Here is an 18,160-nt window from a genome sequence, read left to right on the forward strand (position 1 = left end):
GGTGTGGCAAGGTTTTGTTGTTTTTGTTATTCTCCTCCTTCTCCTCTCCTCCTCCTCCTCTTCCTCCACCTCCTCCTTCTTCTTTTTCTTCTTCTTCTTCTTCTTCTTCTTCTTCTTCTTCTTCTTCTTCTTCTTCTTCTTCTTCTTCTTCTTCTTCTTCTTCTTCTTCCTTCTTCTTCTTCTTCTTCCTCTTCTTCTTCTTCTTCCTCTTCCTCCTCTTCCTCTTCCTCCTCCTCCTCCTCCTCCTCCTCTTCTTCTTCTTCTTCTTCTTCTTCTTCTTCTTCTTCTTCGAGGGTGGGCCTTGCTAAATGAAGGATTCAGGGTTAGGTACTAGCAGGAGCATTTTAGGATACGCATAGTTTTCACATCTAGAGCACTAAGCAATGTGGTAGTGAGGACTATAAAAGGTGGCTACCCTATGTTGTATTGCCCACTGTATCTTATGTATTCAGGTTCCTTTCCTAAAGAGAAACTGACAATGTGGGTTTTATTTATCCTAGATTAAATTGATGAAGGAGAAGAAAAGGGAGAAGAAATAGGGAAAAGAGAGAAGAGAGAGAAAAGGAAATGGTAATTTGCAAAAATGTATTTGATGAGTAGGACCTGAACCATTGGCTGTTTCAGTGGTCTGAATGATCTTATGCTTTAGATCCTAACAGAAGACATAAACAAAAGGAAATGGATGAATTGGTGTATTTTATCAAGACATTATCATAATGAACACTTTATATGGTAACTAGTATGACTGAGCACCAAGGTGTAAACTTAGGGTGTCCACCATTTGTTTCCAAGAACCACTGTGGACAAATAAGCTGAGGGTTACTTTATACCTGGTAAATTTAGGGCATTAAAACATATTTCTAGTAATAACGGCAACTAGAGTCTCTGGTTTCCCATCGTACTCTTCACCTGGTTGTGTGGATAAATACCTTAAGACATTATTATAGACCTTTGTAGTTAGAGTATGGTTGCATACCTGTTCACTCCAGACTGCTGTTCTTGTTGTTGAATTCTTTAGGGTATAATTGATACTTGAGGCTTTGTGTTGCCTCTCTTCCACTTGATTTGTATACTTCTTGCTAAATGCTGAAAACTATGGCGCTTGAAGTTTCTACCCTATTAGACCATTGCATTGGTTCATAGGGTATTATATGTATATATGATATATATTCTACATCTCTTATATAGTGCTATCATTCTGTATTTATCCTTCTTCTTCTGGTTTACTTTATTTAACATAATATTTTCTAGATACATCCATATTGCTGCAAAATCCATGATTGTAGCATTTCTAACTGCTACATAGTGTTCCATTATGTATAAGTATCACATCTTCATGATCCACTCATCTGTTGTTGGACATCGAAGTTGGTTCCAAATCTTGGCTATTGTGCTGACTGATGCTATAATAGTAGAGTGCATACATACTTTGGGATGAATATTCTACTGTCTTGGGTATAGGTACCCAGATGTGCAATTGCTGGGTCATATAGCAGTTCAACTCTTGAGTTTACTGAGCACTCTCCATACTGTTTTCCATAGGGGTTGTATCAGGCAGCATTCCCTCTAGCAGTGGATGAGAGTTACTTTCTTTTTTTTTAAATTTTTTATTTTGAATTATGAGAACAAAAGATGCAAAGAAAGAGGACAAGGTAAAGTTACAGTGGAAGGACAATCAGCCATAACATAATTCTCAGAAGAAGTCCCCTTGCTGATATCTTAACTTTGAACTTTCAGCCAAAGAACATTAAAATAAATAAAACAGAATCCATGTACAATTACTTTGACCCTCAAGTCCCCAGATTGTAGCACATTATAATATTTCTTAACAGCACACAAGGCAATCTAAAGCCATCAAACTTACGTAACTCCTTAAACATTAGAGGCATAGTATTTTTTACATTTCCATGTACATGCATATTAGCTTAAGTTAACCTTAAATTTTAAGTGGGTGCATTTAACCTCAAATTTTAAGTGGGTGCATTTTAAGGATTAGAGTCAAAGGAGCACAGTAAAAACGGTGTTAGAGTGGCAATTGTTGTTTGCATAGGCCCACCAAAATATGAGAGGCATGGAAAGGAATAACCTTGGCCTAAATACAAAGAGATCCTACCCCTGAAGTTTCCTGGCATAAGACCAACTCTAGGCTTCAGGCGAGTTATCGTCCGATCCAAGACATTGTCCGTAGTGCCAACACACTTTTCACACAGTCTCTGTTGTTGGTATCATGTTTCTGTATTAAAGATTCTGGAATCTGCATATCCTAAATTGAAGTCATGATGTGGAGTGTCTTCTCGTTTCACCTCACCATGAAAGGGCAATGCAGGAAGCCCTGTCCTGTAAGCAGGTCGTTGTTAAGTCTTCTCATTGCTAAGGGGAGTCTCTTTTCAGCAGGGCGATTTCTGAGCAGTGGTAGGGTCTTCTGTGGTAGAGGATTGCTTCCAGGTGATGTTATGGACAAACCTCACAATTAAGGAGCAATACAGCAAGCCCTGTCCAGTAAGCAGGTCATTGTTTTTGTTAAGTCTTCTTAGTGTTAAGGGAAATCTTTTTTGAGTAGATCGATGTCAGAGCAGCTGTAGGGTCTTCCCTGGTAGAGGAATGCCTCCAGGTGATGTTATATACAGCCTTGGATGTTTTGTAGATGTCTTCTCTAGATCAGGGGTGAATGGAGAATGCGCATTCCTCTGAGGCCTGTACCAGGTCTTTATGTCAATGTTCAGGGTGTAAGGTCTCATTGCACTACAAGATTTGTGTGTTCCCATCTCTATTAGATAAGAACTTATTGGTATGTATAGTATTTTTCCATTTTAGTGTGCCTAAGCAAACAAGAAATAAAGCCACGTGGTGCTATCAGATATATGGGGGCGTAAGAACATTTCCAACAATACCCATGACTTGGTTCAGACATAAGCATTAAACTGAGGGATTCTTTTACACCAAATTTCATATTGAGCAGTTCACAAAGAGAAGATAAAAACATGGGGGGGGGGATCATCACTGTATAAGAAAATATTCAGCAAAAGTTATAGCCGTCAAAGAAAACACCCATAAAATGTTGAAGAGACATAAGTGTCCTTTTTAAGTCTTTTAAAATAGTTGGGTGGATGTTAACTCCAGGGCACCACTTTGATCTGTGCCATAGGACTCTACAGTACTTAAGTTAGAAAGAGTAAATGAGGAGTAATGATGATAGGAGTTAAGGAAGTTAAAGAGAAATATGATTTTATGAATGGGTATGCAAAAGGGCAGAGTACAAAATGGACATTCTGCAGACATAAAAACATAATTCAATGATAGTGAGTACTATTAATGTTTCTTGTGCGTGCGGGGGCGATTGAAAATAAAGACTGGACAGAGATTACCAGTGACTTCAAGAAGCTGGGAGGCCAGAAGTTCAGGGCCCCACCCAGACCCTCCCTAAGGAGCTGAATGGATAATGGGGGAATGCCTAAGGTAACTTCAAGCTCCACCAAGGGGCCCAACTTCCCGGCTTGCCCAGGCATGTGGCCCGGGGAAGCCCTGGAGATCTGGAACAAGGTGGTAGAGGGGTGCTGGGTTTACCCAAGTCCCGCACCCCGACTAGGCCTGGTTAAGAAGGCCTCTGGCATGGTGGTGGCCTGCCAAACCCCCTCCTGCTAGACTCCCGGCTCCCAGGAAGGAGAGATACTTCAAGAAGCTGGGAGGCCAGAAGTTCAGGGCCCCACCCAGACCCTCCCTAAGAAGCTGAATGGATAATGGGGGAAAGCCTAAGGTACCTTCAAGCTCCACCAAGGGGCCCAACTCACCTGCTTGCCCAGGCATGTGGCCCGGGGAGGCCCTGGATATCTGGAGCAAGGTGGTAGAGGGGTGCTGGGGTTACCCAAGTCCCGCACCCCCACTAGGCCTGGTTAAGAAGGCCTCTGGCATGGCGGTGGCCTGCCAAACCCCCTCCTGCTAGACTACCGGCTCCCAGTGAGAGTTACTTTCTTTTTTTTTTTTTTTGTGGTTTTTGGGTCACACCGGCAGTGCTCAGGGGTTATTCCTGGCTCCAGGCTCAGAAATTGCTCCTGGCAGGCACGGGGGACTATATGGGGCGCCGGGATTCGAACTGATGACCTCCTGCATGAAAGGCAAATGCCTTACCTCCATGCTATCTCTCCGGCCCCGAGAGTTACTTTCTTAACACATCCCCGCCAACAGAGGTTGGTTCCATTATTTTTGATGTGTGCCATCCTTAGTGGTGTAAGGTGCTACCTCATTAATGTCTTCATTTAGATTTCCCTAATGATTTGTGACGTCACATGTTTTCATGTGTCTATTGGCCACCTTTCGGTCTTCCTCAGAGAAGTATATATTCATTTCTTCTCCCAATTTTTCTATGACTTTATTAGATTTTTTTGGAGCTCACCTTTCTTTTTTTTTTTTTTTGGTTTTTGGGCCACACCCAGCATTGCTCAGGGGTTACTCCTGGCTGTCTGCTCAGAAATAGCTCCTGGCAGGCACGGGGGACCATATGGGACACCAGGATTTGAACCAACCACCTTTGGTCCTGGATCAGCTGCTTGCAAAGCAAACGCTTTGCTATCTCTCCGGGCCCGGAGCTCACCTTTCTGAGTGCTTGGTATATCCTAGATATCAACCCTTATCTGAAGTGTTGAGTGCAAAACTTTTTCCCATTTCATTAACTGTCTTCTAGTTTTAACCAGGGATTTTTTTCACCATACAAAAACTTTTTAGTTTGATGTAGTTCCATTTATTTAGTTTTGCTGCTAAAATTCTTGCCATTCTATCATCAAAGACTTTTTTTATATATAGGTCTTCAAGTGTTCTGTCTATTTTTTCCTCAATGAACTTTATAGATTCAGGTCTGATTTCAAGGTCTTTAATCCATTTTTAGTTTACTTTTGTGTACTGTGTGAGTTGTGGACCAATTTTTAATTTCTTATAGATGGTTATCCAGTTGTTCCAACACCATTTGTTGAAGGGACTGTCTTTGTTCCACTTCAAGTTCTTGGCTCTTTTGTCAAATATTAGTTGACCATATATTTGGGGGGTGATCTCTGGATATTCTATTCTAACCCACTGGTCTGAGACTCTGTCTTTGATCCAGTACCATGCTGTTTTGATCAGTATGGCTTTATAGTAAAACTTCAAGTTAGGAAAAGAGATGCCACCTAGCTTCTTTTATTTCAGTGTGTATTTGGCTAACCAGTGTCTTTTGTAGTCCCATATGAATTTTATAATTGATAGTTCTAATTCTTAAACAATGATGTCTGAATTTGGATAGGGATTGCATTGAATCTATAGAGAAGTTTAGGTAAGATAGTTATTTTGACGATGTTGATTCTATCTACTCATGTGCATGGGATGTTCTTCCATTTCCTTAGGTCCTCTTCAATTTCTTTCTGAAGTGTTTTGAAGTTTTCATGGTATAGGCCCTTCACTTCTCTTGTAAGGTTGACTCCTAGGTACTTGATCTTTTTGGATACTATTTAAAATGGAATTGACTCCTTAATCTCTTTCTCCTCTACTTCGTTATCTGTATAGAGGAAAACTACTGTCTTTTGTGTGTTGACTTTGTAGTCAGCCAATTTACTGTATTGGTTAATTATTTCAAGGAGATTTACGGTGTACTCTTTAGGGTTTTCTTTATATATGTATATATTATTTAAACACCTTGATTACATACAAGATTGTGTTTGGGTTTCAGTCATGTAAAGAACACCACCCATCACAAGTGCAACGTTCCCATCACCAATGTCCCAAATCTCCCTCCTCCCCTTCCGATCCCCGCCTGTACTCTAGACAGGCTTTCCATTTCCCTCATACATTCTCATTATTAGGACAGTTCAAAATGTAGTTATTTCTCTAACAAAATTCATCACTCTTTGTGGTGAGCTTCCTGAGGTTAGCTGGAACTTCCAGCTTTTTTCTCTTTTGTGTCTGAAAGTTATTATTGAAAGAATGTCTTTCATTTTTCTTAAAACCCATAGATAAATGAGACCATTCTGCATTTTTCTCTATCTCTCTCTGACTTATTTCACTCAGCATAATATATTCCATGTACATCCATGTATAGAAAAATTTCATGACTTCATCTCTCCTGACAGCTGCATAATATTCCATTGTGTATATGTAACACAGTTTCTTTAGCCATTTGTCTGTTGAAGGGCATCTTGTTGTTTCCAGGGTCTTGCTATGGTAAATAGTGCTGCAATAAATATAGGTGTAAGGAAGGGGTTTTTGTGTTCCTAGGGTATATTCCTAGGAGTGGTATAGCTGGATCGTATGGGAGCTCAATTTCCAGTTTTTGGAGGAATCTCCATATCGCTTTTCATAAAGGTTGAAAGAGACGGCATTCCCACCAGCAGTGGATAAGAGTTCCTTTCTCTCCACATCCCCGACAACACTGCTGGTTCACATTCTTTGTGATGTGTGCCATTCTCTGTGGTGTGAGGTGGTATCTCATAGTTGTTTTGATTTGCATCTCCCTGATGATTAGTGATGTGGAGCATTTTTTCATGTGTCTCTTGGCAATTTGTATTTCTTCTTTGTCAAAGTGTCTGTCTATTTCTTCTCCCCATTTTTTGATGGGATTAGATGATTTTTCTTGTAAATTTCTGTCAGTGCCTTGTATATTTTGGAGATTAGCCCCTTATCTGATGGGTATTGGGTGAATAGTTTCTCCCACTCAGTGGGAGATCTTGCTGTTTTCATAATTATGTCTCTATTTGTGGGATTCGTCATTGTGACTTGGATGTGTCTTGGTGTAGTTTTTCTGGGGTCTCTTTTGTTTGGTACTCTTCGAGCATGCAGGATTTGATCACATGTATTCTTTAGCTCTGAAACCCAAATTAAATTGCTAAATTTTCTTTAATGATGCTCTTGACTGTTGATTCTTCCTGGAAATTTTCTTCCTGGGTCTCTTGGACTTCAATGATTCTTAAGTTGTTTCTGTTGAGCTTATCATAGACTTCTATTTTCATCTGTTCCCATTCTTTGACTAATTTTTCCACTGACTGTTCATTTGCTTTAAGTTTTTTTTCCAATCTCTCCCGCTGTATGGGATTGTTCATCTTCCACAGTACCAAGTCTATTCTCAGCTTCTGATACCCTGTCCCAGAGCTTATCCATTTTGTCATTCACTTCGTTTACTGAGTTTTTCAGGTCTGTTAGTTGACATGTTATTTCAGTTTGGAATTTTGTGATTTCTCTCGTCATATTTTCTTGGTTCTTATTAGTGTTCTGTTCGACTGAATCCATGGTTTCTTTGAATTTCTTTAAGCGTCTTCCATATTGCTTGTCTAAAGTCCTTATCTGAGAAAATGATTAGTTGGTTGGTCATTATCTGGTCATCAGAGTTGTCATATTCATTCTCTATGTCTGATGCTGGCCTGTGTTGTTTCTCCATTGTCACACTTGTATTGTGGGTTTTTCTACGTGTTTTGGTGGTATTCATTGGCTAAATGATGCAGGCAACCACACTCCTCTGGTCTGCCCTTTCTGGATGGGTCGACTTGCCTCCAAGGGAGGGGAGTCCTCCATGGATGAAGCCTCACACAGGATCAAATCTTAGGCCCAAGCACGCAGCAGAGAAGACAGTCCGGAGAGAAATGCTTGGCTTCAGTGATCCAGCACAGTTCTTAGTGTGATTTTTTTCTTCTTGTTGCGATGGTGTTCTTTTCTTAGAAAGAGCACAAGGCTGTGCAGCGAAGCGGAAGTACTGCTTATATCCGGTTTTCATGTTATGGAGCAGTTCCTTGGCGTTCCCGTCCTAGAATTGGCCTCTGGGAGAGCGAGTTTTCTGGAGCCTCTTTTCGGCCCACTCCCAAGAGTTTCACGGGACAGGACAGTAGACTGACACACACTGGCAGCACTCACAATTTTTCACAGTCGGGCCCCTCTCTCTTTAGGGTTTTCAATGTATCATTTGCAGAAAGATATAGTTTGAGTTCCTCTTTTCATATATGGATTCCTTTGATTCCCTTCCCTTGTTTGTTTGCTATTGCTAGGACTTCTAACACTATGTTGAATAGGAGTGGAAAAAACGGGCAGCCTTGCCTAGTTCCTAGTTTAGTGGAAATGCTTTCAGCTTTTCACTGTTATGGATAATGTTGGCTGTGGGCTTTTTCTAGATATCAGTAACTATCTTGAGGAAGTTTTCTTCCAGCCCTATTTTGCTGAGTGCTTTCATCATGAGTGGGTGTTAAATTTTGTCGAACACCTTCTCTGCATCAATTGCTATAATCATGTGGTTTTTGTCTTTCTTGTTGTTGAGGAGGTGTGTGATGTTGACTGATTTGCATATGTTGAACCATCCTTTCATTCCTGGGATGAAAACCACTTGGTCATGGTGTATAATCTTTATTTTTTAATTTTTATTTTGATTATAATGGCTTACATATCTTTCACAGTAGTATTCTAGGTACATATTAACATTGATTCAGGGGAATACCCATCACCAAATTTGTCCTCCTGTCCCAGTTCCTTTTCTGCAACCCATATACCCCACCATGCCCCCTGTGCTGCTATAGTAGGTGGTCCCCTCTTTGTCTAGCTTACTATTAGTGATCATATATATATATTTGGTCCTGGTACCCTCCCTTGTTTCCCCTCTATTTAAGATGCGGAGCTAGTTAAATTGAGTTATGTGGTTTTGTTTGAAGGAAAGAAAAGCAATAGATTGGGGTACAGAATAAGAAAAAATAAGAAAAAAAGTCAAATATGCTGAAAATGGGGGAGTCCTTCTAGAGGCTTTCAACCTCAGTTTGAGAGATGATGTGAAAAAGGTAATTGAAACACCACAACAATACAAAAAGAAATATCAAATTAAATATTCAGTGAGCACTACAGCAATAAAGACAAGCACCACACAATAGTCTCGGTTCTGAAATCAAATTATGCTGGAGTGCAAAAAGAAAGAGAAAGATAAGATAAAATAAAGTAAAATAAAATATATTGAAGACGTCAACTTCAATCTCTACACCAAAATAAAGACGTCAAAAAATCTATCAATCGATAAATAAATATGTGAAAAAATGATTGTTTTGTGCTTTTTTCCTTTTCTTTCCCCCCTGCATAGGCACAGTAACTATTGGCCTAGGAGATACAGGATTTCTCCACCCCTGAAGTATACTATCATGGGAGTAACTATAGACTCCTTGCATGATCATTTACTCTCCCTATGGTGATTTTGTGGTGTATGGAAGACTTCTTCTTTGTCTTGGATGGTAAAATCAGACCTCTGTATCTAGAGATCTTGATGACTGTGCAGCTCAAGGAATGGAGCTTATGGTGAAGATGTGGTATCTATACACAATGGAATACTACATGGCAGTCAGAAATGATACAATCACAGACTTTGCAATAATGTGGATGGACCTAGAACATATTATGTTAAACGAAGCAAGCCAGAAGATGAAAGATAAACACAGAATGATAGCACTATTCTGAAGTATCTAGAATATACACCAGATATACAACCAATACCCTGTGATTAAATAACAGGGTGTAACAGGATAGAAAGCTCAAACACTGTAATAATCACCATATACTGGGGAGTACAGCCCAAAACAAAGGGAAGAGAAACAACACAAAACCCAACTACACATTATATCATAAAGAAACGAGCAACAACAGAAACAGCAGCATAGAGAGAACAGGTATGTAATTATCGTTTTACTACAAAGGCCCATAATAATTTACTAGGGATCTTATACAGCATTACAGGTAAAGATTAAGACGGGAAATTACTGAGTCCAATGGAAACATCTCAAAACATTATGTTTGAATGCCTCAAATTTGCCATATTTAAAATAACCTCTCAGTTTTTCTGTCCATAGGGGTTCCTGGATACAAAGGATGAACATCCTACGGTGGTACCTCTGTGCTCAGTCACACAAGGCACCATACTCAGCTCGCATCATGAAAATGGCTGGATAAAACTCTTTAACATACCGTTTATCTATAGATTATGCCTTCTTTTAGGATCTGAAGCACATGACCAGCCAAATCACCGAAGCAACAACTGTGACCTACAGATTTTTACCACAGGGCCTAAGCATTGAATACATTCAACCAAACTAACATGCACTTGCTCTTATACCCTCCCTTCTCATTACTTCGTATTTTTATTGTTGTTGTTGTTGTTTGACTGTTGGTTTGTTTTGTTTTGTTTTTCCTATTATCTCTTCTTGTCTCCTTCTTCTTCCACCTTCTCCTCCTCACTATCATCAATTCAATCTATGTCAAATAAAAACCACATGGTTACCTCCTCTATAGGAAAGGAAAGCTGACATATAGGGTGCTGTGGACAATACTGCAAAGAGGAAACACCTATATAGATAGACCTCACTAACACAATGGTCAGTATTCGAGACACGTAACCTATACATATCCAAAAGTTGATCTATTAGTTTCCTTTCCTTACAAGTACTATACTTACCTATCTTTCTGTACTCAATGCACCTCTTTCCCTCCTCACCTCTCTACATTAATATACACCTAAGCTAAATTCTATATGTTTATATGTGGGCAGGAGCACACAGAGATAGGAATTCTCCTTAAGGGACAAACCTAAACCACAAACAACCCATACCTATACCCTATACCCTATATAACCCCTCCCATATACTATTCCCTCTCTCCACCAGAAATCTGACTATCCCTTCACCCCTCAGTCCCACCCCCGATATCCCCACCACATTATAACTCTTCACCCTCAGTTCTTAATCTATTAGGCATCAAGACTGACCTCCTACCCCAACGAGCCAATACTCACTACCCAAGTGAAGAGACACCCACTCAAACTCTCACCTCGTTCCCAGTAAAAAATACAACCAACTCCCCGACTGACCCATGCAGTGTGGCCCTCCTAATCACCTCTCCCTAATATGGACTGTGCTTGATACCAGAACTAGCTCCAAAGGACCCCTACTGCAAGAACTCTACCCAAGACCTCCCTGCCTGAACCCCACACCTCACAAGGAAATCTCAAAAGACAATGGGGAGGCCTATACTTTCATCATAAGTATAGACCTATATAACACTAGCTTTTATACTGTTTCTCCCCAAATGTAATGTAATCTCCTGTATCACTTTCTCCCTTTTTCTTTGTTTTATTTTCTTTTTTATTCTTGTTCAGTTTTTTGTTGTTGTTTGCTTGTTTTGTTTTGCTTTGGTTTGGTTTGGTTTTTGTTTTTTATTTGATTTGTTTTTGCTTCTTTTGGGTCACTCCTGGCGGCACCCTGGCGGGTGCTCCTGGCTCTATGCTCGAGATCGCCCCTGGTGGGCACGGGGAACCATATGGGATGCTGAGATCTGAGCCACCTTCCTTCTGCAGGAAGGACAGACACCTTGTCTTCATGCTATCTCTCCTGGCCCCACTTTATTGCTTTAATTACGTCTTTTATTTAATCTTTTTTTGAAGGAACCTTTTTCTTTAGATATGTGTGAGCATATATATTCTTAGTTTTTGTCGGGTGTCTTTCTTCTCTCTCCACCCCCAAATCCACCAGCAATATAATGTAGCACCACTTCTTCCTGCAATGACATATTAAACAAAGGGGAAATTTTATGTGTAAAAACAAGCTCTTATCTACTAGGGATAAGAACTTATACTTGTTTACAACACAGGGACATCTCCCACCCTGAATGTATGTCATGTGGAAACAACTTAGACTGTAGGGAACTAGACACTGACCGTCCACCCTTGACTCCTGGATCCTAGACATAGAAACAACAGAGTTCTCCACAACAGCTCCAGGGGCCAAATCCCCTTTAGGGCATTTATAATGCTGCTCTGATGCCAACATGTGCCAGTTCTAAATTGATAACCTGACAATGAGAAAATGGGAACAACTTGATCTAAGAGCAAGTTGTCCTTCCTCATCAGCCAACGATAAGACAAAATCAGGAAACATGTCACCCTTTGATCTGTGCAAAAGCCAAGATTGGTATCTACAGATGATTAGCTGTTACAACCAGAACTGGACAGTACACATCCACGGACCAACAACAACAACAACAGCAGTAACACAAAGCTCTAGCCTAGCTTTTGGTCTACGATCTGTTCAACAAACAAGATCTCCAATTCCAGAGGTCTGACTGAGACAACCGCAACTGAACGCGTCTTCCGGAAACATAATGAAAGACTTTATCCCAGGCTCCATCCTAGGAACAACATAATGACCAAGACCACCAACTACAGAAGATGGATTAAAACGACACTATAATCTTTTTGATGTATTGTTGGATTCAGTTTGCTAAGATTTTGTTGAGAATATTTGCATCTATGTTCATTAATGAGATTGGTCTGTAGTTTTCTTTCTTGGTAATATAAAAGAAGTTAGGATGGATTCCTCTCTTTTCAATGTTTTGGAAGAGCCTGTGGATCAGTGATAGTAATTCTTCTCTGAAAGTTTGATAGAATTCACCTATAAACCATCTGGACCTGGACTTTTGCTCTTGGGGAGTTTCTTAATTACTGTCAATTTCCTTAGATGTGATTGGCCTGTTTAGGCTTTCTACATTCTCCTTATCAAATCTTGGAAGGTGATTTTTTCCAAAAATCTGTCATGAGTACAGTCGTTCAAAATGTTTTCATGATGTCTAGAATTTCTTGGGATTCTGTTGTAATCACCTCTTCCCTTTCATTTGTGATCTTATTTATTTGTGTGTTTTTCCTTTTTTTGGTGTATCTTGCCAGCGGTTTGTCTATCTTGTTCATTCTTTTTAAAAAACCGAATCCTTATTTCATTGATTTTTGTATTGTTTTCTTAGTTTGTATGTTGTTTATTTTTGCTCTGGTTTTGATCATTTCTTGTCTTTCTGCTGTGTTTGGGATTCTTTGCTGATATTTATCTAGTACCTTACAATGTCCCTTTAAACTGTTGATTTTGACAATTTCCTCTTTCCTGAGTTGCTGAGTTTCCCCCCCCCTCATTACTGCTTTTGCTGTGTCTCACAGATTTTGACAATTTATCTCTTCATAATCATTCTTCTCAAGGAATCTTTTTATTTTTTCCTTGATTTCCAATTTAATCCGGCTGTTGTTGAGTAGCATCTTGTTTAATCTCCAGGTGTTGGATTTTCTCCAGAGCTTCTTTTAAAGTCAATCTTGATCTCTACTGCATAGTGATCTTATAGGGGTGCTTCCAATAATCATTATATTTGTGGATTTGTGCAAGTTAGAGTTATATCCTAAGGCATGGTCTGTTCTAGAGTAGGTTCCATGTGCACTTGAAAAGAAAGTGTATTCTGCTTTCTGGGGGTGGAGGACCATATACAAGTCCATTAGTCCTAGTTCTTCTAGTTTCTCATTTAGGGCTCTTATGTCTTTGTTAATTTTCTGCCTAGTGGATCTGTCTAATGGTGATAATGGTGTGTTCAAGTCTCCTATTACTATCACATTTCCTTCCATATATTTCTCCAGGTTTGTGAACAAATGCCTTACATATTTTGTTGACTCTGTATTTGGTGCATAAATGTTGGCCAGAGTTAGCACTTCTTTATCTATTGTTCCCCTGATCAGTAAATAGTGACCCTCTTTGTCTCTGAGCACTTTCTTAAGGTTGAATGCAATTTGGTCTGATATAAGAATGGCTGCCCCAGGGCCAGAAAGGTGGCACAAGTGGTAAGATGTCTGCCTTGTCCACACTAGCCTAGGATGGACTGCATTTTAAACCCTCGGCATCCCTTATGATCCTCCAAGCCAGGAGTGATTTTTGAGCACAGAGCCAGGAGTAACCCCTGAGCATCACCAGGTGTGGCTCAAAAACAAAACAAAATAAAACAATAGCTTTCCCAGCTTTCATTTGTTTTCCATTGGTTTGAATAACCAATTTCCATCCTTTTTTTCTAAGTCTGTGTCTATCCTGTAGTTTTAGGTGTGTTTCTTGCAGGCAGAAGAAATCCAGTTTTTATTTTCTGATCCAACCCTCTATTGTGTCTTTTTTAATGGAGGAGTTTAGTCCATTGATATTTAAGGAGATTATTGAAAGAGAGGGTTGTTGTGCAATTGTGCAATTGTATTGTGTAGGGTGATTGTTGTTACAATTGGGTGTTTGATTGTATAATTCATCTCTGAGTAGTTCATTTAGATTCTGTTTGGTTAGCGCAAATAGTGCGAGTTCTTTTTTTTTTTTTTTTGGGTCACACTCAGTAGCGCTCAAGGTTTCCTCCTGGCTCTATGCTCAGAAATCTCTCCTGGCAGACTTAGGACCCCATATGGAATGCTGAGATTTGAACCACTGTCCTTCTGCATGCAGGACAAATGCCCTACCTGTATGCTATCTGTTCAGTCCTGCGAGTTCTTTTTTGTCTGATACTGTTTTTAGTCCTCTCTCCCATATGAATGAGTGTTTTGCCAGGTAGTGGACTCTAGATCGGAAGTGTCATTCTGTAGTTCAAATATGTCATTCTACTGTCTTGCTTGAATTTTTTCAAAAGTAAGATTCTTATGTTCTTTCCTTTGTACTTGAGGTTTTTTTCTCCCATATTGATTTAAGAAATTCATATTCTCTGCTTTTTTGCCATTTGGATTACTGTTTGTCTTGGTGTTGGTTTATTAGGGTCTATTTTATTAGGGACTCTTTTCACTTCTTGAATTTGTACTGTTGTCTCTTTCCAGAGAGTGGGAAATATTCTGCTATTATTTCCCTCACTACTTGTTCTCCCCCTTTCTCTATTTCCTTCCCTTTGGTGTTTCTACAATTCCTAGATTATTTATTATGTATTTGTTCATTAAATACCTAACATTTTCTTCCAATGTTTTATCTCTTATTTCCTTACTTACTTCTTTGTAATGATTGGTTTGTAGTTTTTCTTCAAGTTCTCCTATGTGATTCTCAAACTGTGTAATTATGCATTATGTCTTGCTAAATTTTTTTAATTTACTTAATTCCGTTTGTATGGATTTTCTCATGTTCTGTAAAAGTTTCTTCTTTGAGTTGGTTGAATTGTTCATCTATGGACTTCTTAATCTTACTGACTAGTGATTCCTTGATTTCTATTGCTATGGCATTCATTGCCCCTTTTAGGTCCTCAACTATTAGGCTTATGCATTTTGGTGGACTTGGAAACTTGCTAGAATTTCTCCCCATCTGCTAGTGTCTTCCTTAGTTTACCCATATTTCTTTGCATTTGGTGGTTTAAAGTGTTCTGCCCTTACGTCTCAGCCCTCCTTTGTCACCTGTGGGCTGGGTCCCTTCTTTAGAGTGTGACCCTAATGGGATGATGGCAGTGTCATCGAGGTTTGGCCTTGCCCTCAAGTTGCCTCCCTCCCTTTATCTGAAAGAAGGTGCAGGGTCCCCTTCTATGCATCCATCCCCAAACACGGACTATGGCGAAAACCAAGAGGATCCAAGCCTGTCTTCAGGTCTCTTCCCTCCCATTACCTACAAGAAGGTTCATCCTCCTACCCTAAGCATGGACTATGGCAGCAAAAAAATCTTTCAAAATTTAATAGTATCCCGTTTGCTTATGTTTGATTTTTTTAAATTACACTTCAAGCAATATTCAGCATTTACTTTAGGCTCAGGGAATGCTCCTCGTCAGGATTCCAGGACTATATAAAGTTCCAGAAAGAGAACCTGGGTTGTCTGCATGCAATACATGTGTCTTAACACTTTTATTGTTTTACAGGTCTCTGTGCTTGACTTTATTTACTTTATTTTGTTCATTTCTAGAAACCAGGACTAGAAAAGTGCCTGACATTGTGTAGATGGGGCTTAGTAATAGCTGTTAATTAATATTTTAAACTTTGAGGCTTCCACATAATGGAAGAAACTATTCACCCAATACCCATCAGATAAGAGGCTAACATATAAGATATACAAGATACTGACAGAACTTAACAAGATAAAAACATCTAACACCCCAAAAATGTAGAGAAGAAATAAACAGACAATTCCTCAAAGAAGAAATACAAAGGCCAAAAGACACATAAAAATGCTCCACATCAATGAAACCCTATCTTTAATATAAATAATTATAGGAACTATAAATTATACTCCCTAAAATTTACAAATAAATGTAAATAAAAACATTTTGTTAATTGGTAAAAAAAATAAAAGAAAAAAGAATAAAAGAAAAAAAATGCTCCACATCATTAATCATCAGGGAGATAAGATCAAAACAACAATGAGGCACCATATCACACCACAGAGACTGGCACACATCACAAAAAAACAAGAACAATCTGTGCTGGCAGGGATATGGAGAGAAAGGAACTCTCATTCACTGCTGGTAGAAATGCTGTCTAGTCCAGCCCTTGTGGAGAACAACATGGAGTTTCCTCAAAAAACTGGAGATTGCGCTCCTGTATGATCTAGCCATACCACTCCTAGGAATATACTGTAGGAACACAAAAGTGCAATACAAAAATGCCTCTCCTTCCTCACACTTATATTTATTGCAGTGCTATTTACAATAGCCAGAATTTGGAAACAACCCAGATGTCCAACAACAGATGAGTGGCTAAAGAAACCGTGGTATATACATACAATGTAATACTATGCAGCCTTCAGGAGAGATGAAGTCATGAAATTTTCTTATACATGGATAGACATGGAAAGTATTATGCTGAGTGAAATAAGTCAGAAGGAGAGAGATAGATACAGAATAGACTCACTCATCTATGGGTTTTAAGAAAAATAAAAGACATTATTGTACTAACACATAAAGACAATATAGATGAGAGTTGGAAGGTCTGTCCCACCATATGAAGCTTACCACGGAGGGGTGAGTTCAGTTAGAGAAATAACTACACTGACACTACCATGACAGTGGAAGTGAGTGAGAGAAATAGAATGCCTGTCTTGAATACAGGAAAGGGGTGGGGGAGGAAGGAGATGGAGTCCATTAGTGGTGGGGACGTTACACAGCTGACAGGGGGGGTTCTTTTTTTTAATATAACTAAAAACCAACTACAAACATGCTTGTAATCATGATGCTTAAATAAATATATTTATAATAAAAATAAAAATATTTAACCTTTGAGTGGTAAGCAGAGTATGTACTTAATATATTATCATATTAAAGTATGTAATACTTATTCATTCCTTATCTCTTACAGTGATATTCTATGTTAAATAGTCTAATCTCTATTATATGGGTAAGAAAACTAAGGTTCAAAATGTAAGTTCACTAGAAAAAAAATCTTGCCATGATACAAAAATCTTATTCAGGAACAACAAATGATAAAAGTTTTTTAATAAACAAGTATTCATTCCCCAAAATGTAAATATACAGTAAACAAAACATACATAATATGCCAGGTATACAAATACAAATTTACTAATGAAAGAGGTCCATTTTGGAATTTTTGGTGATAAAGTATTTGTCTGAAGTACAGAGTATTAGCCTCTCACCCTCTCCCACGCAAAATTCAAATCATTATTATTTAAATCTATTCTAGTTTTATTGGGTTTGGGTTAGGGCAAATTTCTGTATAATTCTGGCTCTAGGTCTAAGTCATAGGAAATGTCTGAAATATCTTAAAGTAATTTGACGAGAGATAAGTGTTTTCTTGGAACTTGGAGGCAGCCATTCATAATATGCACTGGAAAACATTCTTCAACAAACTTCTTCAGTCTTCAGAGTAAAACACAGGATCTGGGCTCCCGGAAGGGGTTACTTCCAGCTGGAACACCAACTAGCAGGGCATCCTTGCAAGCGTTCTGCATGCAGTACTGCTGAAGCTCTGCGGCAGCCTGGGAGACCTTGATCCTTTCCACGGCCGCCTCGAGCTTGAGCTGCTCCACCAGGCGCTGCAGGGCGCTCAAGCTGGCCCCGGAAGACATGGCGGCGGCGAACCTACAATTTCTAAATGAGACATAAAATTCGAAGAAATAGACTTCAATAATCAAATGATATCTTGAACTTTCTTAATTAAAATTTTGTTTTAATTTAAACACTATGAGAACAGTAAACTTTTTTTAGAAAGACTAGTGTTATAAGATTGTCCATCTGTGTATGAAGCCAAGTTAATCTTTGCCTTTTATAAGTTTCTTTTTTTCTTTTTTTTGGTTTTTGGGCCACACCCGGAGTTACCAGAAATAGCTCCTGACAGGCACGGGGACCATATGGGACACCGGGATTCGAACCAACCACCTTAGGTCCTGGATTGGCTGCTTGCAAGGCAAACACCGCTGTGCTATCTCTCCGGGCCCTTTTATAA

At 39.2% G+C, this 18,160-nt stretch overlaps 1 protein-coding gene across 1 annotated transcript; it reads right to left on the minus strand.

Moving 5' to 3' along the window:
* Window positions 1-17,575: 17,575 nt before the first annotated feature.
* Window positions 17,576-17,783, minus strand: LOC125999484 (guanine nucleotide-binding protein G(I)/G(S)/G(O) subunit gamma-10). Its single transcript, XM_049767548.1, has one exon. The coding sequence runs from the start codon at window positions 17,781-17,783 to the stop codon at window positions 17,577-17,579; it is 207 nt and encodes a 68-aa protein (XP_049623505.1). The 3' UTR covers window position 17,576.
* Between the last annotated feature and the right edge of the window lie 377 nt (window positions 17,784-18,160).

The sequence above is a fragment of the Suncus etruscus genome, chromosome X (genome assembly GCF_024139225.1).
Source record: "Suncus etruscus isolate mSunEtr1 chromosome X, mSunEtr1.pri.cur, whole genome shotgun sequence".
NCBI lineage: Eukaryota > Metazoa > Chordata > Mammalia > Eulipotyphla > Soricidae > Suncus > Suncus etruscus.

What these genes read in the sequence shown, in the direction of transcription:
- LOC125999484 (XM_049767548.1), bottom strand. Translation starts at nt 17,783, where the DNA reads ATGTCTTCCGGGGCCAGCTTGAGCGCCCTGCAGCGCCTGGTGGAGCAG.